Source organism: Lethenteron reissneri, chromosome 12 (assembly GCF_015708825.2).
Source record: "Lethenteron reissneri isolate LAM-NWPU_2019-01 chromosome 12, ASM1570882v1, whole genome shotgun sequence".
Lineage (NCBI taxonomy): Eukaryota > Metazoa > Chordata > Hyperoartia > Petromyzontiformes > Petromyzontidae > Lethenteron > Lethenteron reissneri.
In genome coordinates, this window is record NC_083790.1 from 10,221,236 (window position 1) to 10,247,892 (window position 26,657).

General features: G+C 44.8%; 1 protein-coding gene across 1 annotated transcript in view; it reads right to left on the reverse strand.

Moving 5' to 3' along the window:
• Positions 1-3,875: 3,875 nt before the first annotated feature.
• Positions 3,876-26,657, reverse strand: part of LOC133341890 (ER degradation-enhancing alpha-mannosidase-like protein 3) — a 45,625-nt gene continuing 22,843 nt past the window's right edge. The window contains 17 exon segments of the mRNA XM_061550702.1: positions 3,876-4,472; positions 4,474-4,784; positions 4,902-5,084; positions 6,722-6,887; positions 8,471-8,659; positions 10,566-10,731; positions 13,619-13,773; positions 14,232-14,397; positions 16,053-16,177; positions 17,401-17,484; positions 18,201-18,284; positions 18,926-19,051; positions 20,322-20,419; positions 21,759-21,864; positions 22,692-22,826; positions 23,678-23,831; positions 25,427-25,539. Of these exon segments, the coding sequence (XP_061406686.1) occupies positions 4,257-4,472; positions 4,474-4,784; positions 4,902-5,084; positions 6,722-6,887; positions 8,471-8,659; positions 10,566-10,731; positions 13,619-13,773; positions 14,232-14,397; positions 16,053-16,177; positions 17,401-17,484; positions 18,201-18,284; positions 18,926-19,051; positions 20,322-20,419; positions 21,759-21,864; positions 22,692-22,826; positions 23,678-23,831; positions 25,427-25,539 (2,577 nt within the window). The 3' untranslated portion in view covers positions 3,876-4,256.

Consider the following 26,657-nt stretch of genomic DNA (forward strand, 5'->3'; position numbering starts at 1 on the left):
GGAATCTTGAGTCCTCTGCCACACACCAATTACCGCATGCAAACCTGTTGATTTACTCATTAAGCATAGGCTGGAGTCATCAAGCACGTATAAATTGTGCGTATTAACAGTTGTTCATTAATGCACCTGATAAATTAAAAACAATTACGGCACTAACACCACTGAACGTTCCGCAACACGTAGCTAATCCTCGTAGTTACATAACAGAAACATCAAATGAATAAACACAAAAATAACATATTTGGCATTTTCATCATTTTACGTTTTGACAATTGATAAAATAACAAGACAATTCCATCTGTTAAGTCAAACTATGAACGTTTTTTTTATACATCGAGGAAAAACGATATTGTTCGTTGTTGTAACGTTCTAATCTGGCCCTACTGGACATATGTGGAAAAGAGCTTGATAGATCATAGGATTCCCCCATTATAATTTAATATTCTGATTCTGAACCGTCCTTCTTTCACGATTGGCTGGGACGAGTCTGGAGTACAGCCAGACATGACCATTGAGACGTTTTACCTCCTACACAGTTTGTCTTGGAAGTCTAGATGATTTACCATGATTTTATATTCACGATGGAGATAGACATACATCAGCATAGTGGGGGTCAGTAAATTTAACGCATATCAATTTAAAACAGAACATGTAGGATACCAACATGATTTTAAACTTGCAAACGTGAGCTTTCATTCTTCAGCATAGGCATAAAAAAGTAAAATTTTTTTTTTAACTATGATTAAAAAATTGGCGATGGTTGTCTGTTTGCCATTTGTAACAGATATAATTACAACACCAGGATGAACAAATTTTAGATATTTTGCATGTGGTATTATGACGCTACACTGGTTGATGTACAGGTCGGCGGAGTTGAAGGTCAGCATTTTAGTAAAGCCTGCATATTTACAACACCACATACTCCTAAATTAAGAATACTTAAATAGTTAAAATCACATGTGTTTAAATTATTGATACTTGTGAGAAGTGCTCCGTCAGGCAAATTTCTACATATATGTAACAATTCATATTAAAATGTACATGCAACTTTAAAGCTAAGTCTATATGAAGTGTGGATAACAGCAATGAGATCAAGGTCAATTCCTGGCTAATGTAGTGCTTACAGAACCAAACCCTTAATGAGTTATTTCAAACCATTTTACACTGGTCCCAAGCTGCTACGATTCAAAAAGTTGGTCCAAATAGCGGCAAGTGCTTTACTTCAGTTAATTTAATCATAGTATACACAAGTTTACGAAAAATAACCCAGGCATAAAATGATCCTCTATGAATTCTCTGAAATCACTAGTTTTAAACTGGGGAAATTTTTGTGCAATTCTGCAGACTCCATAACTTAGGGTTGACAGATAATTTCCAACATTCAACAAATAAGCTCCGTCTTTAAGCAGAAAACCCTCACATCGTTGACTTGAAATGTATCTACACGTTCATTCACCATTCTTCGAAAGCTGGCGTCACAATGGAACATCTTTTAAAAATGTTGGCCCCTATTCATATGTAAATAGGAACGCATGCCAATGCAGCTGTTTAAAAACTTTTAATTGAACAAGTGATGTTTTACTTGAAATGTTGCACTGATCACACACCTGTCCATTGAAACACTACATTCATCTCTTTTAAAGAATGTACAATTTGGCCTTATCGAATTGACATTTTGCATGCATCTCAAAATTAGTTTTCCCCGCACGACGACTGATTTTGACATCAGTATTGAATTGTAGGTTTGATGGAAAGTTATGCTTTTGAACAAGGTTCTAAATTGTTACATGAATTTGAAGGGAAATACAAATTGCACTCAAAACTTTGTGCGACTCTCCATTATGATTTCCGCATATAAAAACCCACTGCCCTTGAGACTCCACAGACCCAATCATCACATTTTACAATGGAGAAAAACAGTTGCTGCGCAGAAATATATTTTACAAATGTGACAATCATTTAAGGAACGTCATTACAAAAGTTAATGCGGTGCAAGTGCCTACTGGCATTTAGTAAATCCACATTCCTATTTCGCGGACGTGTGTAAAAGTGAAGCCCAAAGGACGCCATAAGGAAAGGGTTAATACAAATGCAGGCTCATTCACTTGCATATTGTATACAATGATAGTGTTGGTGGCAGCAGCAGCAAAGCAAGCACCTGCAAATCCTGTGTCGTATTTGACCTCTCGGCTCTAAAAAGAGTAACAAGAGCTCAAACAAGACTCGTACACGGGCTTCAAGATTCGATGCAAGACTCAATAACAGTGGGGGGGCAGTGATCCTAACTTAGGTGGTCAGTCCCAAACCACTCACTGAACAGTGTGTCATATCGTTTCTCTGCCAGAATGTAATTTTCCAATTTTAAATAGTGCCAACTACAACACTGAATCAGCTCTCGGTGTAATGTTAACACAATGCCTCTTACACACTGCACGATGTGAACTGAACCAAATGCAAGGAACCAAGTCACTTGTTTAACTGCCAAAGGAAACAAAAGGATGCTTTATTGGCCCCAGCTGGTAGTGAACCAAGACAATATAAATTCACGGAAACACTGAAAAAGAAAATCAATAAACTTCCTCATTGTCTTTCAATCCAGCAGGTGAAGTATTTAATTTCAATTAATTTCATGCCTTTTGTCAAGTAATACGACATCAAATCTCACAAATATATATTCAATTTATATATATATAGACCATAATTCACAATACAGTCTAAAAGCACGGTGGCAAACTTGGCTGTGGTGTTGGTCATCTGTGGCAGGTAGCAAACAACCACACGTGAAACGGGTAATATTAGTCATCTGCACCATGAGAATTGGACCATGAGAGCATTGACTGGTGAACCATTAGAAATGTGATCGGGTCTTCATCGTACATATTAGACAGAGTCCTCTCATCACTCTCTGAAGAAATTACTGGGGTTGCTCGCCGCATCCCTGTCAAGAGTGAACTTAGGTCATCATCGCTCCAAGGTTGATTCAGTAAACTCCCATCTTGTGGGAAGTTAACATTGGTTGTTCTGTGGAAGGACTGGCCTCTGCCATAAGAATATTAAATAATGCGTCACAGTGGCGAGATGTTACCTGCCACGCTTGGTATGTAGGTTGTGGGTTCGATTGACCTCAACGCCTGTATATATAGAGTTTGCATGTTGTCTCTCTGTGGTCACGTGGATTTTTCTCCATGTCCTCCAGTTAGTCCCTCCACATTTACAAACATGTGTTTAGAGTTTGGCTGCTATACATTTCCACGTGGTGATAAGCCACTTCGTTAAGCTCCCATTTGTGGCTTCTGAAAAAGAGCTAAATATCTCAGCGCGCTTTACCTGATAAAATAAAAAATAGTTCCGTTGTTTTTAAAGTACAGCTCAGTGGGCCTTAACCTGGTAAAATAAAAATAGTTTAGTTTTAATAATTTAGTGATAGTTTAAATTGCCACTGCTGGCTGAGGGCCATCTGTTGGCATAAGTGCCACCACAAATACTTGTTTGTCGAGTGATCCTTTCACAAGGAACATTGGACACCTTGCAAGCTGACTCAGTATGAAAAGCAAGACACTGACCATTAGGCCATCCGGTCACCACTGACAATGGCGGCGTTTCGTCACATCCCAACAGCATTTCCGTGCATTCATATTGGCATGGCACAGCAAGGAGTTCATTGAGCTCAATACAAAGCGAACGCACGTACACGTGTCTCCACCACATCACGGTGCTCGCCCATGAACCGCGCAGTACCTGTGTGACAACACAACACCGCGAGGCACAGACGCACGTGTGCAGCACTCGCATACATACGGCAGGTGTTTAAAGGCACAGAATCATTCCGATGTAAATGAGAGACAATATTTTCCGAGAATGCATTTGAAACCAAATCTCATTACTTAAAATTTTTACTTTTCAATGCATCTTTCATCTGGAACAAAAAACTCAATTTACACGTTTTATTTTATCACATTTTCGATGCTACAAAGAGCACTGTACAATATTATACACAATGCTTTCGGGGTGGGGGGGGGGGGAATCACGCGGTTACCTCTTAATTCAGATTGGAAGATAATACTTACAAAGTCACCACCGATGAGAAAGAAAATATCTCCTCTATTTCTTTTCTCTACCACCAATCAGTGGCAACATTGCATCCAGCCTTAAATCCTAAGACAGCCCTGAGATACAATGGTAAACCATTATTTGGAACAGTTGTAAGTATTATAGGAAACAAGGTCCTGTGCAAACCGCGATGTTCCTTGCAGGTGTCATAATTCGTCTCTTGCATACTCCGCGAAAGCTTCTAACTCCTCTGTCCAGTCACTGCCCACGGAATCGCTTGGATTCTCGGTAGGATCCTTCTCAGAGTCCGAGTCCAGCTCCTCACTCGATGATTCTATCCTATCAACCTCTTCTGCCGAACCGTCAGCATCACCACGATCACCGCCACAACCTCCACCGTCACAGCTGCCACCACCGCCATCAGCCTACTCCTTCGTTTGTGCCATCGCCATCTGTGTCGGTATCACAAGCCACGTGCCTCTCGTCACAGGTTATCTCAGAAGAGTCAATTTCACCATCGTCTTCCTCGGACTCTCTCCTGGGCCTCCCTGCGTCCCCTGCGGGTAATTCCTGATCTTGCTGGCCAGACCGTGCACCATCATCGCTGGGGTTGGTCGCTGCATTGGCCGCATGGGCAAGGTCCAGAGTTCGTGAGAGTTGGTGGTTTTCACACTGCGCCAAAATCTCTCCGGACTGCTCGTCACTTTCCCCTTGCTGATTTTCCTTGCTGTCACCTGCAAGGAATGCATGCATGGCAGCCACTTTCATATGACACAGTCAAAAGTCAAAGGAAAGTTTCATATTTCGTGAGTGGGTTGGTGGGTGGGTGGATGGGTGGTGCGCATTCTCACAGAGAGGCTGGGCACGGCTCGCCAAGAGAACCTCGAGCGGGCCCCGGGCCAGGGCCTCAAGCAGGATGCGTCCCTCCTTGTGGAAGAGGAAGAGCAGAGGAACGCCCACATCGTCCGTGCTCTTGCCGTCACCCGCCATCTGGAAGAACGGTGCCGTGTCGCTGCTGCTGCCCTCTGTGTCATCTGTGTGGGGCAGGTGTGAGAGATTACCGGTCAGGGGTAGCAGCAGCAGAAATGGCGTGGAATTGATCGGACAAGGCCAAGAGATCGTGGCCAATATTGTTGACAATGTGAAAATTAATAGTTGCTTCCTTTTTGTCCACCAGACCATGGAACTGTCACACGGTCAACATGAGACAGAGGAGGTCTGCTTTTACTAGACATTTAACAATTCACCGGCCCACCACAATGCAATGAATGTAATGATTATATTAAATCATATTTTTTGTCTCATTAGTACCCTCACTTGTATTGTTAGTCTCGTTGGTTCTTAGTTCATTGTATAAGCCTACAGGTAAAACGTACCTATACTTTGCAAAAAGAGTATTATGTAGAACTTCTTTTGCATCGTATGAAGCCAACTGTGCTAATGAGAGTATATGATTCTTAAAGACTGGATTTAATACTGAGTTGACATATCATGAGCATGAGAATTTACTTTTTAAGGCTGAATCATTACATGTCTCGCTCTTAGCCTTATCACCCCGATGTGTCCGATTTAGGTTTTGCCATTAGCTGCTTATCTGAGTGACGTGCCCTCCATCTTCACATGTACCTACTTAATTTACCTATTTTTATTTTACCAGGTAAGGCCCACTGAGCTGTATAGCACTTTTTCAGAAGCGACCTGGCCATAAATGATAGCTCAAGGAAGTGGCTTATCATATGAAAATGTATAGCAGCCAAATACTCTAAAACACATTTTTCAAAATTTGGAGGGAAAAACCGGAGGACCCGGAAAAAAATCCACGTGACCACGAGGAGAAAGACGACGCAAATTCCAAATATACAGGCATCAGGGACATGATCGAACCCACGACCTCCTGCATATCAGGCGAGGGACCGCACGTCTCAGCACCGTGACCCACACATTGCAATCAACTCTTCATACTCACACGTGCAGCGATGTCCTGTCAAGCTCTATTCTGACCTTCAGAGTTGCCATGACATTCTTAGGATCCTCAGAATGCAAGGGCCAGGAGCCTCTTTCTTGGTTACTTTGTTTTTCACCCACACAGTGACACAAATGTTACTCAAGTCTCAGCCACCTATCTTATAACAGTCAAGAATAATAATGTACTTATTTGCCCAGAAATGCCTCAATGAGCCTCAAGATTATTTTACAAGAGGTTTTTGCTCAAGATGTTCGGCTAATTATGTTTTAAGTACTGCCGTGTGTGAATACAACTGCAGTTTCCCAGAGGAAATGTATGCACAAGAGGGTGTAACACTCAACCACCTACTTGCTATACTACCTTCCTGCTCTAAAAGTGAACGCCTTACAAGTGTGACCTCAAATGTGAGAAATATTGCCACAATGCCATTTCCACAGATGGACGTTGTCACATCACGTTGTGATATTTTCGTTCTGTTATTGCAGTGGCACTTGGCCAAATAAGCCACGAGACATAAAACGGTGCATTGTCTTCGGTAAGGCAGATAACTTTTCAGACTGGATTATAAAATCACGATCGATCGCGGTCACGTAGATTAGCTGAAACGTCACTGTAGTACGTCGAACTTATTTTACACCGTACGAAGCCAGCCGTGCCTATCGGAGGCGCACGAGCGAGCAGTTGGCGAACGTGGCTGCGACTCACCAATGATAATGGTTCCGACGCCGCCTGCGAGCTGCACGTTGCGCGCCTTCTCCGCGAACATGCACTGGCCCCGCTGCAGCAGCGCGATCTTTCCTACGACGGCGTCGCCGTTCACCAACTCCGAGCATCCGCTGAAGGGCTCGCCCACCGCCACCAGCGCTTGCACCTTGCGATGGAGCGCGCGTCGAGAGGGAGCAACGGGAGAGGCGGGAGAGTTGGAGAGTGTGAGATGTAAAGTTCGCTAGGGTGTAAGTGTAAAGTAGTAACTCGGCGGGAGACGTCTTCACGGGTAGCACACTCTTTATTTTCACCAACTTGTAGTTACACGGATGACGAACACCCACTTCGTTACACGGGTGACTAACACCCACTTAGCTACTCGGGTGACTCACACCCACTCAGCTACACGGGTGACTAACACCCACTTCGTCTCACGGGTGACTGACACCCACTTAGCTACTCGGGTGACTCACACCCACTCAGCTACACGGGTGACTAACACCCACTTCGTTGCACGGGTGACTGACACCCACTTAGCTACTCGGGTGACCCACACCCACTCAGCTACACGGGTGACTAACACCCACTCAGCTACACGGGTGACAAACACCCACTCAGCTATACTGACACGGGCTCTTACGCCCCGTAGCCTTCCGGGACACACCCAGCCGGGGGTGCCCGTCTCGGCTCTGGGTACCACCGTCCCGACCCACACGGGCGTCGGACTACGGGTCCCCCAGTCTCGGTTCCGAGCCACACAGGGCCCCGGTCCTCACAAGGACGGCGGGACTAGGGGTCTCGGGCCACTACCTCCTCCACCCCGTCTTCGGTCTTCAACTGGTTAACACTGACCACGAGTGCTCTCGCGCGTCTCCCTTTATACCCCTCCTGCGGACGTCGCTGAGAGCACCCACTTATCTGACCAATCACTGCGCACTCGCTACGATCCTCTTTTCCCAGCTTGTGTGAGCGCGCCTTACCACCGGCGCGCGCGTCCATGCCACGCCCACATCGCGTGCCCAACCCCGCGCCCCGTGATCCATCACTGTCGGCGCACGTCAATACCACCACTACATAAGGATTGTTGTCCTGATGACTTTGTGAAGGAACTCAAAGAGCATGAAGGTAATGTATTGTATGTATTTTGAACTTCTTTCGCACCGTATGGCGCCAACCGTGCTTATAAGAGGCGCGGGGGACGAAAAACAAACGAAACATAGAAAGCAGGTTCTAGAGAAATTAATTTTCAATTTAAAATTTAAAAGTGGAGTTATCTCCAGTGGCTTCCTAATAAAAAGCCAAGGTTTTGTGTGGAAAGCGGTACTAGTTTAGTTTGGAGTGGCATAGCTCACGAGTTGACTTCAGAAGCAAACTCATCTCATCTGCATTGGAGGCCCTGGTAGCAATATCACATTCCTATGATGGACCAGCCTCTTTACAGGATAAACACTATTCGTTGATTTTCCAAAAAGTGGTATCCTATTTTCTTAACCAGGACAAGATGATGGGCCAAGTTGGCATGATAAGGACTTCAAATTGTGAGTCGAGTACTCAGACCACAGCACCGCTCATCTCGATTATTGCATATACACATCAATATATTTTACTGATAATGAAAATTATTACGATGACGATATATATGCATTCTGATGATGCTCGGTTCAGTGTACACACATTCCAAAAGTCAGAACAATATAAGCCAGTCAGCAAAGCAAACAAAAAAGCAAGAACAAAGGTCATGGCGCTCACCCCTTTTTCCACAATGGCAAGGTCCACTCCGAACTGCGCAGGCCCAGCAGTCAAAACCATCCGCCCGAGAAACGGGGGAGACATGATCTGCACGACGCGGGGCGGCAGGTCCTCCTTCTGCTGGTTGGACAGGTCCATCATCTCCTGCATGAAGCGGAGGCCGTCCGCCGCGTCCCGCGAGTTTGCAGCCTGAAGATTGAGCACAGACGACGCGCATTCGTTCATTTATTCATTATCACTCAACGCATTCTAATCCTAAACGTCACAATTAATTCAACACACTATGGTATATAGCAATACGAGTTCATACATGATGTATAGAAACTTAAAGTATACAAAAAGGTATTCTCACAGAGCAAAAAATTGGACCTATGACAAGAGTGTTTTAGAGGTACAGTGAAACCTTGGATTGCGAGTAACTTGGTCTGCGAGTGTTTTGCAAGACGAGCAAAAATTTAAATAAATAATAATTTGATAAACGAGCGAGGTCTTGCAATACGGGCAGTACGTACAGTATACGCTTTGTCTGCCGAGCGTCACGTGATTACAACTGAGCCAATGGTTCTTCTCTCTCTCTCGCTGCGGGATTGTGGGTAATCATCTCCCATGCTCGTTCTCAGTCGGCGTGTCTCACTCGTATAGTCAACATCCGTGCGAACGTATGTCGTTTACTGTAGTGTTGTGACCACGTGTGTGTGGGTAAAGCATTTTTTTTATTTTGTGTCCAAGTGTAGTGACTGTCCTTTAGTAACTGTACTGCACCAATGCCCCCCATGAAGAAAAAGGTTGAAAAGGAAGGCAGTAAGAAGGAGATGATTACGGTGGAAGTTTAGAAGGAAATCATCGAGAAGCACGAACGAGGTTCCTTGTTAAAGTTGCACAAAAAGAAAAAGATTCCAGTGAGCCAACAGATAGCAGTGATTCCGTTAGTGACATTGAAAGTCGTCCTACACAACAACCCTCCTCCTCCTCTCCTTTCTCGTCTCCCTCACACCAGCCACGATTAAATGTAATTACTACATTTGATTACTTTATATTACATTTAAATAAAAATATAAGGTACAGTATTTTGTATTAATCATTTTTATATGAATATTTTTGGGTTGTGGAACGAATCATCTGAGTTTCCCTTTATTTCTTATGGGGAAATTCGCTTTGATACACGAGTGCTTTGGATTACGAGCACGTTTCCGGAACGAATTATGCTCGCAATCCAAGGTTTCACTGTATATGGGATTTCCACAAAAAATCCAAGCTTGCCGCAACACATTGAGAAGTGTTGAATACATACAGTTTAATGCATGCATCTGTCTAGTGTTTATAAACCTACTGATTGGCACACAATCCTGTTTTCTACGTAAAAAATTTTCTTTACATATACATAACATACATATAACACTGTTAATAAATGGGAGGAAAATTTAAGTTAGTACCACTGTGAGAAGTCACCAGTCATCATTCTCTGGGAGAGAGAGGGCTCTGCCACAATAATTTGGAATTTACATCACTGACTTGACATCACCAATGATGAGTAACGGCCATCTTCTCATTTGAGCACAGACATACTTTGAGCCCAATTCGACTGTTACAAGTCGTTCCTTTGTGTCAGATTTTTGGTGAAACACAGTTTCTTCTCTATTACCAACAATTGGACAAATCATCGAGGCCGATGTGTTTCATCGGGTTTGTCAAAACGTCGATCTGACCGACCGACTGTTTGACGTAAGCGGAGCAAGACTGCATGCCTAAACAAGCGAGCTTTCATAATCAACGTTTTTGGGTTAGATCGCGTTATTTATAAATGTGTCGTAACCCTCCACCACCTGATATGGCCAATCAGCAAAAAAGTGTCACGTTGACAAAAAGACAAATAGTTCACTACTTTAGCCCACCGGTGTGTTGAAGCGTGAAACCACAACATTTACATTTTTGAGTACGACGTTTCGCTGGTAATTGCATCCAGCATCATCGGGCAATTCGCCAGAATGGTGAGGCTCTGCTCTTGCTCCCGGTCTTAAATAGGGCAGCAGCAGGGTGACGTTGAAGATGACTGAAGGGCCCCGGATCCCCGTACCCCGAGGAGTACACAACCGACCTGAGAAGCGTGATGCACGAGCTGCACCCTCCCGTCCGGCAGCTGAATGATGTTGATGCCCATCTTCTTGAGGAGGTCCACGTGCTCCTGGTTGGTGGCCAGGAAGTCTCGCGCCCGGAGAGGAGGTTCAGTCCCAGGGCTGGCTGCCGGCAGGGACGGAGAATCCCTGCGCCACACAACCACCGCTCAGACCGACGACCTCCCACAGTCGGACAAATATGGCAGTAACCGAATAAAAGGCCCGAGTGGATTGTCACAAGAAAGTTACACTGAATTAGCCCAGATCAACGAGGTGGTTCTCCTCTACAACAAAACACACATTAACAAAATGAGTTCATGAGACCCAGATGAGGGCTAAGGAAAATATGGAAAATGCAAGTGGAGAAGAACCTAAAGCAAAGATGAAATTCTAGAGCGATTAATAAGCCAGAGAAGCAGGATGATTGTAGGGAAATTATAATAATTTTACAGCCCTTTGTCAATCCGCTGCTGCATGAATGTCTCTGCACGCCACGTAGGTCGTGGGAGTTGTGTGACCATACGTAACAAAGCTAGTTAGAGTAGGATGACGAAGCAGATTGGGGGCAGCACCCGGTCAAGATATCACTCACCATTCACGTTAACCATGGCTGGGAATTGAACACCGCGGTGTGCTTAATCCCGCTGTATATCTAATGGTGACCGATCTGATGCAGAAATAGGGAAAGGTTGCCAGCCGATGATGACGACGACGACAAAACAAACACTTGCAATGACTTCCCTGTGGGGCTGCGGGTACGGGCAACTTGAGCAGAGCATCGCCTCGCTACCTGGCGCGTGTGCCCTGCTCGGGCACGGCTCGCGGAGGGTCCAGGCAGCGGTGCAGGATGTGTCATGGCCCGTACCAAGCGCCCCCGGGCAGGGAACTTGCCAAGCGTCGTACGACAATGTGACCACACGGTGCAAGGTTCATTTAGGGGCTGACACGTTCGATGCATTACCTGTTTGGAGGCAGGCACCTTGTAGCCAAGCCACCGCAACAGTCTTAAACCTCTTACCAATCTGCTCCTTATCCCCTTAAGCTCATCATCCATGTAACCTCTTTCTCTTCTAGTCTATGTGAAATGTTCACATCGCAGTAAGACCTCCTGATTTGGACTTGTGTAAGCTGGAATGCAGGGTAAGAATTCCAGCTTACTCAAAAGGGAAAAAACTCCAACCAGTGCACCATTTTCAAACTATTTAAGATGTAGGTGGTCAGACAAGGCTTTTGAATTCAATGTAATGGCATCCATTCATAAAGCTCTATGCTAATCTTATTCTAGATGAACTTCTCACCACTAGGAAATGCATGATACTATCCCCAACAATTGTAATAATTACAATTGACACGTGTTTTGCACACCAGCAGTCTAAAGCTACAATATACACTCATCTCCACTCTTTTGGACTCCCGCACGCGTGCAATTCGGTGAACCCGTTCCGCTTGGACGCCTCAGTCGTCCACGTGCTTTGTTCAGGCTCTCTCTTCACTCACCGTTGACAGATTGTGACTCGTTGACCCGCCCATACTCGACATTTGAGATAAAGAGCTTCATAGCTCTTGAGATTCCTCCATTCCAAATAAAGATTTTGATAGATTCTGATTTTATAGACACAAAAAAACTCTCCAACCCATCAAGCTTTTGAGTCTTCCACAGCCAGTGAACCCAAGCCTTCTACATCTACTGCACAGTGATGGTGGGCTCAGATTAAACTGTAGAATCGTATATTTTTAGTTTTATAAAATTAGATTTTTAAAAATATAATTAGATAACACTTATTTAGTGTAAATTTAAGATGTTAGTTGTTCAACGCATCTGAATATAATTTAACTGTAGAGACATGCATTACTATTAGAATGCTAGACATTACACGTAACTGGGAAGCCGTCTCCCCAATTAGTCTGGCTTTAGGAGATTAAAATGTGCGAACAATGCCTCGAACAATCATCCTGGGTTCCTTGTTAAAATGTATGATGAGTTGCTGTTTACCAGTGTGCTTTATAAGGGCATCTATTGCATTTTGAGTTATCCTGCATTAGAAAATCACCACAATAGTGATAAAATGCTATATAATAGTTCAACTGTTGGGAGACTTGTCCCTAACACAGGAATGTGAAATCTACAATCCTAGTTCAGCTCAACTAACACAGATGGGTGCTGTCACTCACTCATTGACAATATTTTCGATTTGACTACACAATACAGTATTTGCATTTAAAACATTCTAATAGAGACTGTGGTATTTCAATCAGACTATCAGAAAATTGAGTCATACCGAGTGATAATTAACCCCTTAGCAAATGATACAAAAATTGTATCTATACCCCTCTGTCAATCCACTTATGCTAATGTAATGCGAGCGTAAACGGGGTTCGCTGCTGGGCTCTGGCCCAATCATACGGCCCGGGGTATTGGGGGGCAGAGCCCAGTATGGGGGCATATGGGAGGGCCCGCCGTTCACCTCGGGTCCAATCGGAAGCGAGGTGAACGGGGTGGAGCCAGCAGGGCGCTATCAGAAGGCCAGATCTGACGGTCCGGAAGGGGAGGAGACAGGATCACGTGGTAAAGGGGATATAGATGGGAGCCCGAAGGGCTCCAGGGTCAGTTGTTGGAGTGAAGAAGCTGGACCACGTTGGGTGGCCGGAGGGGATCCGCGCCATCAGCCACGTGGCTGGAGGAACTTCGGCACGCCGTCGGCCAGCGGTGTGCGGAGTGGGGGGGGCGGAAGGACTGACGAGGGAGCGCGTGTGGGGCGCGCGTGAGGAGACGCTGGTCCGCTGTCAGGACCAGCGGGGTGCGAGCAAGAAGCTAAATAAAGAGCAACGGAGACCAGCAGTGTGTGACGAAGTCATTCATTACATTAATGACACGTGTCTGTTCATTACCATGGACCGATTAAGTGCAACTTTGTAGCTGAGCATAGTGAAAGTTCCGATAAAAATGGCTCAATCTCCCCAGGAAACTTTCCAAAACTGAGCAATGTACTTATTATAAACACAGAGAGAGGGGATGACTCCCCCCGGTTCTTACTGTTGCTGCTTTGGCTTTGGACAAACTTCATCCACGACGTTCTTGAACGGCTCGCGGAGCGTCTGAGCAAAGGTGGGGTCATTTGGGAAGAGCACCTGCGAGTTGGGGCAAGCCCAGTCGGAGCTTCCATCGTCCGAATGGGTGAACGCATTGCCCTGCAGAGGGAGATTCCGAGTGTCAGGCGACGGTGAGGTTGTCAACAAATAAGATTCTAACAAAAGTCTTAGCGGGTCAATGCTCTAAGAAATTATGGGGTGCAGCAAATCTCTGTTGGTGGCCCTGAGCCAGTGATGGAAACATCTACAATTCCATATGGACAGTCAATTTTCCCACAGCTTTTACCACACAGGAATGCTGTGGTGAGCCAACCAATGATTAGCATTTTAATTTGTGGCCTTTGAATAGCAAATTGTGTGTGTTGCAAACAGTCCCATTAAGTCAGATATAATAACACATTCTTTATCCAAGAAAGCATACCTGACCAACCATAATGAACGTGTTACATATGGTCCAGCCTGAGATGCTGGCCCACTATCCATCTGAAGCCACTATGTAAATTCACATTGGAAGCGTAATAGCTGGGGAAGCTATAAGAAAAAAACCGAGGCCTCACCGTGCTGTTGCGGCTGTTGTTGGCGTTGCTGACTGACAATGAGAGGGGCAGCAGGTGAGCCTCCGTGGTGAAGACGTAGGCCTCGATGTCAAACACCAGGTCCTCTTTCTCCGCAAATAGCAGGTACAGGTACTTGAACATCTCGGCCAGGAAAAACGAGTCCATACTGTGGGGACCGTGCAGCAACAGCAAACATTGAGAGAGATTTAATTATTCAAAGTAGGTACGATCATGGTGTCATACCAATCAAGGTTGTTTATGTCACCACAGCTTGCTCTAACTCCTTCCCTTTTGGTATACCTAACTGATGTAGTCTATACACAAACTCCAAAGTCTGCTGTCATATTATCCCGCCATATGCTCTCCGATCTTGATCATTGACATCTGGGTACCACTACAATGTGTGCTACAGTTAATGATGTGCACTAAAGCCTCGTTTCCTGGAGCAGCCAGTGTGCCTGGGATGTTGTGCCAATTGCTCTTCACGCATTTTGTGTGCGCGGAAAATGAATTGCCATGAAAACCCAATGCATATAACCGGATAACGCAAACTTCACACGGATATGTGAGCAGCAGAGTTTCTCTGAAATAAGTAAAGGTGCAACAATGGAATCACTTCCTCATGCCACTGGTGGCAGAAGGAACTCCACGAAAGAGAGCTCAAGAGATGCCCTCTAGAGAGTATTTGGCCTACTCTTCCATGCTGGCCAGACTTCACGGAGAAGGTGCCCACACTTTATGCAACTACAAGCAAGCTGCCGTTAAAAATTAACTGTGGTGCACGCCCATTTATATTTCTGGGTGGACAGACGCGGGGGGAATTTAAGAAACTTGCACCATCGCTTCAACTGCAGTGCCGGCAGATCGAATCAAAGAACGTGAGAGTCCGTGCCAACCCGTTACAACGGGGCAGCAGCAAAAGGCTCAGTCCCATTTACACGCACCTTTACATCAGCCTCACCTTAACAACTATTTTCAACCAGTCTACACAACAAAGGCTCATTCCTAACAGCGTGCTTCAGCCGCACCGATACCTCACAATAATAATATCCAGGGCCTATCTTGGCTCCTCCCACCCTCAACCAGTATATATACAAGGACTGTTTTCTTAGAAATTTCTCTGACTTGATACAGCTATCGTGCTGTGACGGTTCCACCTGAAGACGGAGGCTTGTTATGCCTCCGAAACGTCGTGATTTTTATTTTATTTTTATTTTACTTTTATTAATTTAACATTTTTAGCTACGTGACTTTACCGAAAAAACCTAAGAATATGAATCCTTGCAGTCACGAAAGCTTCAAATCTAGAATTAGCACCCCTCTACTTTCTGTACTGCCTCCTTCCAGGCGCGTCTCGCTGCCCTCAAAGTGGCCATCTCGCACACATCCTCTCAGTTTAATCCACCGTCACCACAAAGTCTATGGATTATAGGCGTGCAACGACTATAACCGTTTAACACACTCGGATTTCTAAAACTGCCTAAATTACGTTTATATTACAGGGGTAAAAGGTGTCCTTTTTGAAAGAAAAAAAGTGTCCTTGTCACATTTTAAAATGATCACTATTTGTCACAAGCATCTGATCAATATCCACACGCCTCTCTGACGGACCGTTCGTTAAACGGTTTAACTATGAAGCCATATCTCTTAATCTCAATTTGTACAGCTTTGCCGTACGTATGTCAGTGACTATACTTTTCTAGCTTAAAACTCGATTACCATCTCAACAAGACCCATTTCTAAACGAGGTTCTCATGCATCGTTATCAAGATCAAGTACACACGGATGAATAAACGAATGCATGTGATGTTATTTATTCACCGGTCCTCATGGCTATTGGTCCTGACGTCCTTCATCGCGGCAAATCCACACGGCACGCGTGCTAGCTTGTTCAAGTTCTCCACGATGGACTTGCCAACTTCCAGATAATAGGGATCACCTGTTGCCTACACATAAACAATATAATTAAAAGTTAGCATGACCTGATATGGTGACAACAGTACGATTTTATTTATAAACAAGGATAACTCTAATAACATTATCATTGTTGTATTTGACCAGGTGGTGCTGTGTTTAGACGGTTATAAGTTCAAATCTTGGTCTTGGGTTGTCTCAGCCCATCATCGTTTGGGAACTGATAAAATGAGTACCACTTTGTTTAAAGATAACATCGGTTGTCACATCAAGAGACTGACCCCTGCAATGGAAATATGAACTTTCAGACTGACCAGGTAGAGCTCGTTTTATCAACCCCATAGTGATAAGACCAGTCAAGCTTGGCCTGGATTTGAAGTTATAATCTCATTCCTGGGGCCCGCTAGTTCTACCAACGGAGCTGTATCAACTGCAATATTATGCAAACACTCAATGTGCTGCAGTGGATCATTATCAATAATAAAATAATAAATCAACTTCCATCATGTGTTGGAGTGATATGGATTGTACTATTGCTGGACTGTGAAAGGTGTGAATGGCATGGGTTGTTTTTTTATCCAGCAGTGGATATAGACTGGGTGATGACACATTTAACAACGCATCTGCTTGTAATAGGCGGGGGATCACAATTCCATTCCAGAATATATTGTTTGACATTGTGGTGAATGTAGCACCTCTTAAGAGTCTTCAGGGGTCAAGTGACCCCATTACATACAAAAATAGATATCAATTTTCACACGCACGATGCATGGCATGTGTCGTGAGCATTATAATAGATTTGCATCAATTAATCAGTGCATCGTTACATGACTGATTAATTTAAACAATTTCAACCCTTTGTCAATCCAGTGCTGGATGATTGCCTTCCCCATGCCGTTGGGCCTATGGGTTTTGTTTAACCATATTTCACCACAATGGTCAGTGGGGGTTGATGAAGGAGGGGTAACCCAGGATCCGTTCAGATATCACTCAACACTCAAGTCAGCTGTGACTGAGAATCAAACTCAGTTCGTCGGGTTCATAGCCCCGTGCGCTAACCACTGCCCCACCGCACCACCTCACACTGCTAAAATGCCTAGCTAAATTTTAACTTAAACTGCATAATAAACTGCACCATAGCTAAATATTAAACGTCCACATTTTTTTGTAGTTGGTACCCACCTGAAACGAAAAAGGGTCAGGGTACATTTCTGTAAAACCCCACGGTTATGATCACACTCTCTTTCTCCCCCACCTTGAACAGGAAGTAAGTGCTCTCGGCAAACTCCGGCCTCAGTGGGTGCTGGCCCCAGTGAACGCGGAAGTCGGTGGTGAAGGCCTGTGTCGGGGACACAAACAACAAGTCCTGCAGCCGTGCCTTTGCTCCTGAGCCAGAACGTGAATGGACTTAACAGTTGCGCCCACTCCCATGCAATGTGGGAAACTTTTTCTTCACGGTCCCTTGTAAAGATGATTTCGCATGCACCATCATCATTAACAGATTTTTAGGGAACCTCAAGTTTACAGTATGTCTAAAAAACAAACTGCAAAATCATAAAGGTGTATTCAGAAAAATTTATTTATTTCACTTGGCTGAATAAAGTGGAATTGTTAAAGCGTATAACAGAGACTTCACGTAAACAATGTAAAACATGGGTAAATGCTAAACTCATTTGACAATACGTGAAAATGTATGTACATTCGGGATATGGCAAAGGCATGCAATGTGAAATACCGCAAACTGACTAAATAATAGATGCCTGGTATTTTTAGCTATAGTGATGTCCTACTGGAAAACTGGAAAAGAGCTTCATAGCTCATCGGATTCCTCCAGTCTAAATAATATTCTAATAATCGCCACTGAGCTTCATTGGCTCCCTCAAGCTCAGCACAACACATTACCGACGTCGCCTGAAGTGGTTACGCGTTATAAAAGGATGACACGCACAAACGCAACAAAGAGACTGGCACCTGCAATAGCGCAATCACGTCGGGGCTGCCACGTGGCATCTAAACCGCAGTAGGGGAGGGAGTAGGTTTTATTTATGTCCGCACCTCTGGGAGGAAGTTGTGTCGCCGTGTCACCTGGTACAGCATCTCATGGGTCTCGATGGCTGGCCTGATGTCCCCTTTGAGCACCTGAATGCACACAGGCCCAAGAGAGCAAAGAAGTGAGAGAGGACTGTATCAGGAATGCGCTTCTGCTTAGTAGATCACTGTCAAAGGCAGATAGTGTTATGTCCGTGTCAGGGAACTGAGCCAATTCTACTGAGAGCATGTGTCAAAAAACCAAGCTTGTAAATGTCTCAAATGTAACAAGTTGACGGTATTATCCGAGGCACGGGCGACAGCACAAAAAACTAAATGCATAATCAGGATTTGTTTTCACTTTGACTTAGTGCTGATATTCGTATGCATACAAATAGAGAAAGCAATATTTGAAGGTTGACCACACCTCCGATTATCACGGTTGGCCACGTACGGTGCGAAAGAAGTTTAACATACATACATAATGAATCCATTCATAATGATGACTCTTAGGATCAATATTATGAGTACCACTGAGAAAAATTAACATTGGTTGTCATGCGGAGACTGGCTCCAGCCATAGGACATTTCCCCCACTGGCTCAGAGCTACTGACAAAGACAACCTCCACCCCATGCTCGTTTAAGCAAGGAGACGCATTCACCTTGACAATGACATAATTCACGAGACAAGGAGCAGCATTTTAGATAAAGGATTCTCAAATCATATGCTCAGCAAAATGTCCAGTCTCACCTGCAGACCAGGGAAGAATGCGAGTAGGGCGTCCATCCACGTCTTGGCATTCAGCGTCGGCTTGTGCATATGGACATCCAGAAGGAGTGGCGGCTGGCTGATGTACTTCATGATGGCTTCGTAGTGCTGGAGGCATTCAGGGCACAAGTCAAGCACGGGTCGCTCAATGTCCAATAAAAATCGTGTTAAAAAAATGCATTGCCTGCACTGTGACTCTCATTTCCCAGCCCGCAGTCACATTGTACTGTTAATTGGCGTGAGCAATAGGACCCAAACTTTTCACATACTGATACAGAACCATAAAACATTGAAGACTGACATAAAGCTGTTGCCGAAATTATTATCCGGTATCTCATTACAGTAGCAGTTGCACAAGGCTCAGATATTGCAACAAGTCTCCTCTTACAAGGGTTATGCGAGGCCCTGCAATGTTGGTGATTACTAGCACATGACATTTTTTTTGACGGGTGAGAATCTCGGGAAACAATGACTCTAGTGATAAGGAGACTGAGAAAAAACTAAGAATAATAAGAAGGTTTGGGATGAAAAGAGAAGCACATAAAATAAAACTAAAGTAAATACTTTTATGAATGTTGACATTTTCATAACATTTCAATTAGATTGATACAACCTTAAAAAATGGAGGCCTCAGTGCAATGCTAAGTTTATTAAAGACGACCATGCTCAGTAATAATGTTGCCCCCTTATACTCATTACACTATCTATTCTGCACGCACCAGTTATCAATGCACACGCATTAGACCATATGAGGAGTTAAGCTTCATGACTTGTGAGCCCAATGAATTAAGTGCAATTCGTTAATGCGTGTATTTGAATCACTCATGCGTACACAAAATAAGGGTTGACTGCAAATACCTACGATCCATCCCACGTTGGGTCAAGCCTGCATGCATTTTAAAACCATTTTCATAATTACATTTTAAAAACAGCGCTTCTGGAAGGAACAACATATTTTATGTTTATCCCAGTTGCGCCGTGGTGGCGAAATAGTTAATATCTCGCGAGATAGTTAATATCTCGCCATGTATGCACGTTGTGGGTTTGATCCTGACGCTGACGCCTGTATATTTTGAGTTTGTGTGTTCTCCCCATGGCCGCGTGGATTTTTCTCCGGGTCCTCCAGTTTTCCCTCCACATTTCGAAACAGGCGTTTAGAGTATTTGGCTGCTGTAAATTTCCACATCATGACAAGCCACTTCGTTGAGCTATAATAAGTGGCCAGGTCACTTCTGAAAAAGAGCTAGAAAGCTCTGTGGGCCTTACATGGTAAAATAAAAAAAGTTTACTTTAAGCGCAGGAGGCTGGATCTCAAGGGCCACGTGAACAAAGCCAAATTAAAGATACCTGCTTCACCCCTGTGAAATGCACCACTTACAATGTTGAATCGTTCCAGGAAGGTGTCATCGCCCAGTAAGATGTAAGCCTTGAACAGGTACTCGTAGTACGAGTCGATTCCCGCTCCTACGCCACTGTCTGCACCAAACACAAACAAGAAAGGCAAAGATCCACGCCCCCCTCTCAATAGCCACACAGACAGCTGGGGCCAGTGGTGCGCAGAGGGTGGCGTGGCCAGCATCTTGACAACCCACCGCCGTTCGTCTCTCCTGTGCGAATGTTTACACACCGCCACACATCGGTAACTCGTTCAAGGGCTGAGTTGACTTGGGACAGTTCAGATAAAAATTATCCTTGATGTTAGAGTCGGCTGGGAATCACACCCAAGATACCAGGTTGCTAGCCACGTGAGGTATAGCAAGACAAAATCTTTATTGTTAACGCTTAGAAAGTGGTACCGTGCACTAATTGTTTCTAAAAAAGAACGCAGCACTCTATAAAGTACAGTTTTCTTAGGAGCACACACCAGAGGAACAATTCAAGGGAGAGGAACTGGAGTGGTTTCTCATTCTACAGTTGTTCCATCTGTAGCCTAGGGCATCACAAGGGGAGATGTTGTGCTTTGGAGTGAATGTTTACTTGAACTACAGAATGTCATGTATGGTGACATAGTTTGACATTCCTGCTTCAAATGTGGTCTTTATTTTTATTTTTACACGTGCATTCAATAAAGTTCCATGTGAAAAAAAACATGAATAGGGAAAGCAGACGCATATGAGAAATCTCCAAGATTCATAGATAGATTAGCAACCTGCTATCTGCACTACCATCAATTGGCTATATTATATCCATAAAGGCTGGGAGACTCTCACAAAATAAATATTTCATGACCGATAAACACAGCCTCCACAAATGCGGGATTAAAGCGTGCTCCACCAAGTACGTTAGTGTGCAGTTGCTGGGTGGATTGTTGCATCGCAGAATCGAGAGAGGTGGTGACTGCCTGGGGAGGCCTTCATCCAGCAGTGGATTGACCATGGCTGATGATGACGATGACGCCCTGACTGGCACCACAACAAAATGAGTGTCACTAGCATTGCACTACGACCTTCCAAGACGCCGGTGGGTTCAGTTGAACCGCTTCCGGTGTGACAAGGGCAGGGTGTGTGCCGCTTCCAAATATCGATGGCGCATACTACGTGACAGCCCACTGTGTGAATGCGGAGGAGCAGGAGACGGTGGCGTACATCGTCTCCACCTGTGAAGTGCGTCAGGGCGTACCGGGCGGACTGGTTACCCTGCATGTGCTGGAGGAGGAGGCTGTCACAAGGCTCTGTGGCTACGTGGGCTGACGTCCACTCACAAAGCATTGCCATATATATAATGAACACATTATTTCTCTCGTGTGGCTGGCGCTCTGTGGGAAAGCCACATGTAAAAGCATTCGCTAAGTAAAATTGCAGGACCATTAACTCACCTCGCCGCACCCAGTCACCCGTGTGGATGTTGATGACTGTGCCCACCAGGTTGCTGCCTCTCTGCCTCTTGTCCCACAGAAAATCCATGGCCCTGCGTGCATGATCCTACACAACGCACAGCGATGGGGAATGTCATTTCACTTGTACAGCAAAGTGATGCACACATTTTTTTTACTATCCTGTTCGCGCACTGGATTTTAATGCCATCACCTTTCAGGAAAGAAGCATTGTAGTGTCCTGACCAAGTCGGCCATTGAAAGTTATAATGGGACAGTGCCATACAAACAAGATTTCCTTGTCCATACAACTGGTAGAGCTATAAGGCAAAAAACACACACATGCTGACGAATATACACGAATTATAAACAGGGATAGCAACACACAAGACGACAGATAGTATAAGTACACACACCACATAGGACGGAAGAGCAAGCCTTCATGGATTTTAATTGCCTGTTATCTCAACTACTCCAATTTGTTAATCTACTCCATCCCAAAAAATACTGCTTTTTTATTAACCTACATGAATCTATACACAGCACAAGGTTATGCCTAAATGCTTTGCAGTAACCAAAAGTGCAGAATTGCATTCCCATTGTTTTCTGTAATTCTCACTCTCCATTTAAATTTTTAAACCTCTTATTAAATGGAAATGATGGGCGTACTACGTGACAACCCACTGTGTGAATGCGGGGGAGCAGGAGACCGTGGCGCACATAGTCTCTGCCCGTGAAGTGCGTCAAGGCGTGCCGGGCGGACTGGTTGCCCTGCACGTGCTGGAAGAGGAGGCTGCCGCATGGCTCTGTGGCTACGTCGGCTGACGTCCACTGACATATAACATTGACAAACATACGTTTCATAAGTATTTTTCTTGCACGTCTGGTGCTCTTTAACCGCATGACAGTCACGTGTAAAAGCATTCGCAAGGTAACCTCAAACACGGAGTCCCCTGTGAGGCGGCTGAGAGCGGCAAACTCCAGCAGCATGGTGCCCGCGCACGCCGTACACGTGTCCACCTCCACACCCGTTCTGGACTGCGGCCGCACCATGCCGTGCTTGAGGTTCACCTGCCAGGGGCAGCGGCACAGGTGGGGGTGAAGGCGACCGCGCAGGCGGACGGAGGCATCAAAGGATAAATGGAGACCTCGGGAGAGATCCACGATGCTAATGCCGCGGACTCACTGAGATGATGAAGATGTCATCGGCTGTTTAGTCAACGTGTAAAATTTGGCCCCGCTTACTACGACTGCCAGCTATTGTTGTTGTGGCTCGGGGGGGTTGTTATGCTGAGCTCACGTAAGTGCACCGAGCGAATCCCACCACTGAGCTCCTGTGTTCACGAAGCTTTAAAATCAGTCAGGTGCTCCTTAATAACGCGATAGCAATATAATTGGAGTGCTACAACGGAGCACCCGTGATAAGCTTAACTGCTGTTTTATTATGTACGAAGCTGCAAATTCATGTCGGATATACCAGCACTGCGCAGCCTAGGTACGCAGCTTCAAAATCAGGGCTGCTTGTGCTTTGGGTTGGGGTCTTTAAGCATGACGACACTCACTTTTACCAGGAACTGAACAAAACATGTAAGAATAAGCCAATTAGTTGCGCAAAATAAATCCTTAAAAGACTAAGTTACAGACGTGTGAGTCTGCTGCAGTAGAGAATCGCATCTCTAAGTTTGCATATACAGGACGCTTATTGGGCCCTTCCTGCTGAAATAAATAAAATCTAAATGCATCGCGAGTGATGTAACGTCCCCGATTTTGAATGGTTCACCGTACAATGACCACTAGAGGGTGCTGTCTTCAGCAGTGCAGCAAACGGTCAGATGATGTGGCCAAGGCATAAAGCGAGTAAGCAGAGGAAAGGTGTGGGGGTGCGGGGGAGGTGGTGCGGGGGGGGGCGAAGAAGTACTCACTCGTGGGTAGGGCAGGCCGCTGGAGGTGTTGAAAGCCGGCAGCAGGCGATAGCCAACCTCCTTTGCCATGTGCAGCAGCTCCCCGCTGTACCACTGCATGCGCTCGCCCTTCTCCTGCAGCATGATAGCCATCACATGCCCACCCAGCAGCCCGCTGGCGCACAACACAAAACGTAAATAGCAATTCAGGGTGATCCGTTTATAGATACCCCACGTATTTCAAACGACGCTGCTTCCTTCTCAACAGGTGATTGAATGTCGTGAAAGCAATGGCTCCATGTGTTATGTATGCTTGTTGAATTTCTTTCGCACCGTACGTAGGCAACTGTGCGAATCGGAGGTGCGAAAAAAGTTCAACAAGCAGTCGTAGTGATGAAGATTCGCGGATCTTTGGTACATATAACATCTAGTTCCAGGAGAAATTTTATTGATATTTTATCAGTAATTTCTTCAAATTAATTTTGAAGGGTGTTTATAAATTAATCACTCTTATATGATAGCACTTAATCCAGGAAAGCCTCATCGAGAAAAAATGCAAAACTCATTAGTACGGTCTTGCATTGGGATGTTTGGCCAATTCCTAATAAGTATTTTGCATGTCAGAGAAAACTGGCGGATCTGAAGAGCCATACACACTAAAGAGTATAGCGTGAAGCTTAAGCATAAACAGGGCAGAATGCCACATAGTGCACCATGATCTAGCAGGCGCCTCATAACCCTGCATGTTGAGTTTCACACAAATACGATGCTCTCTGCTATTCACCAATCCTTCCTCCATGACGACTCTGAATTAGAAGTGTCAAAATCACGATCTTGAATGACAAATGAATAAACTACTCCATACATTCAAATTACTATAATTAAATTCAACAACAACACATCTCGTGACATTGTGGTTGGAAAAGATAGCCTGCTTATAAAAATGAACGTAGAAATGGTTTGGAAACTAATTTCTAAAAAAATGCTCTCATTTTGTAAAAGTGACCTGGGCATTAGTCTGCCAGTAGGGGAAGATGATTGTTCCATATAATAATCCCAATTGCGTAATTTGCAGGCAATTTGCAGAATTTGGAAAATTTGGCCTCTTGACGCTAGCACACATTAGCCCACTCTTGCGAATGACACCAGGGGAACTTTGGCACGCACTGTGAAGCAGTCATACAGACAGTGCATATTTTTGTGATTATTTATACCTACAGTAATAACCAGGGCGGCCACTGGATTCGAACCATGAACCTCTGCAACAAGCAGCAAGCGCGCTACCGCTAGGTCGTGTCTACACTCGGCAATGTCACCACGAGTGTTGTTTCTGATGTGATACTCAAATCTGTCACAACAGGGATGAATATTTTAAAAATGAGCGGTTGATGTAACTGTGGGTGGGTCTCGAGTGAACATTGCACGTACTGCAGGTCTGAGGAGTTAAATCACCCAACCAGCCCACGAAACAATATCCAGGGACCAAAACAAATCACACACCATGCCAGAAAAACTTTAAAATAACAATAATCAGAAGATGTATTTATACTGGAGGAATCAGAAATGCTATAAAGCTCTTTTTCACAGATGTCCAGTAATCAAAGCTGTCAAAAATAAGACTCTTAGTAAAGAAGCAATGTGTCACAAACAGTTGTCCAACATAAAGCAAATGAACGGGATTGTTCAAAGTGGAAGATTATTTCCCCCTTTTGCCCGTCGCGAGAACGACGCATGCATATACATTTGCGTCGCGGGGAGGGCAGCGCATACCCAAGCACGCGAATGTTGGTCTCGAAGACGGAGACGACGACGTCGTGGTCGAGCCGTGTGTCCAGCACGACCATGCGCACCGCGTCTTCAAACTCATCGAGACGGTTCAGCACCTGCAGGGTCGTGCCGCAGAAACACGCCACCGCTAAGCACTGACATCCGTACGCCACGGCCGTTGTTGGACGGCTTCCAGAGTGGTGAAATACAAACAAATGTTTAAAATGTATGCTTTCGCAACCAATATTATCCATAATTAAGATTTTGTTGGGTCAGATCCTGTAAATATAAATGTGTCGTTCAAATTCTGGCTATCGCCTGATAAATCTGGTTGTAATCACCAGTGAAACGTCATACTAAAGTTGTAATTGTTGTGGGTTTACCCTCCAATACACCAGTTTTCTGAACTAGTCAATATTTGGCACGTTTTGTTTACCTGACAAACCTTACCAATTGGCTTTGTTGGGTGGTGGCGGGTTTAATGACACATTTATATTTACGGGACCTAATCCAAAAAATCTTTATCCGAGAAAGTATAGCTGCGATGATTGGTCAGTTAAGTCGATTGATGAATGAAATATTGTAATAGACTGTTTCTGTGCCTCTTAAAGTTGGCAGACACCCCCGCATCATGCCTCCTGAAGGCAGGAAATCCCTATAAGACACGCCCACCACTGTGACGAGCTGATGATACCAGTGACGTCACGAGCCATTGCCCGTCACCTCCCATCCAGTGGGGACATGGTGGGAACAAAGATGAGGCTATTTTTACGACAATGTGTGATGCTGTCAGCCAGGTAATCAAACCGATAATTGGGAGAGTGATCATTTACTTCCATAATCGGATAACCCAGCTCTACTGGAAAGCCTCGTTGAGTGTCCCCTCATTTTCAGGAGGGTACCACAACAGGATATTTGGCCAATTCCTCGTGAATTCAGTGTTTTGTATGTCGGAAGAAAGTGGAGTGCCCAGAAAAAAAACCCCCTACATAAACAACTAAAAGTTTCACACGGATGAGCCTACGTTCTGCCAAGCCATTTTGTGGCCTGCTCACACCCCCAGAGGATTCTGAATTCACAAAAAAGATAACCATGTAAATCCACGAACCCTGTCTCCATAGAGATATGATGAAAGCATAGCACCAAACAAACCCAGAATAAAACAGGAGCATGCTACGTTTAGACACGCATGAAAAACCGTTTCATCAAACCTTCAGTTAAGCTGTGTACATAG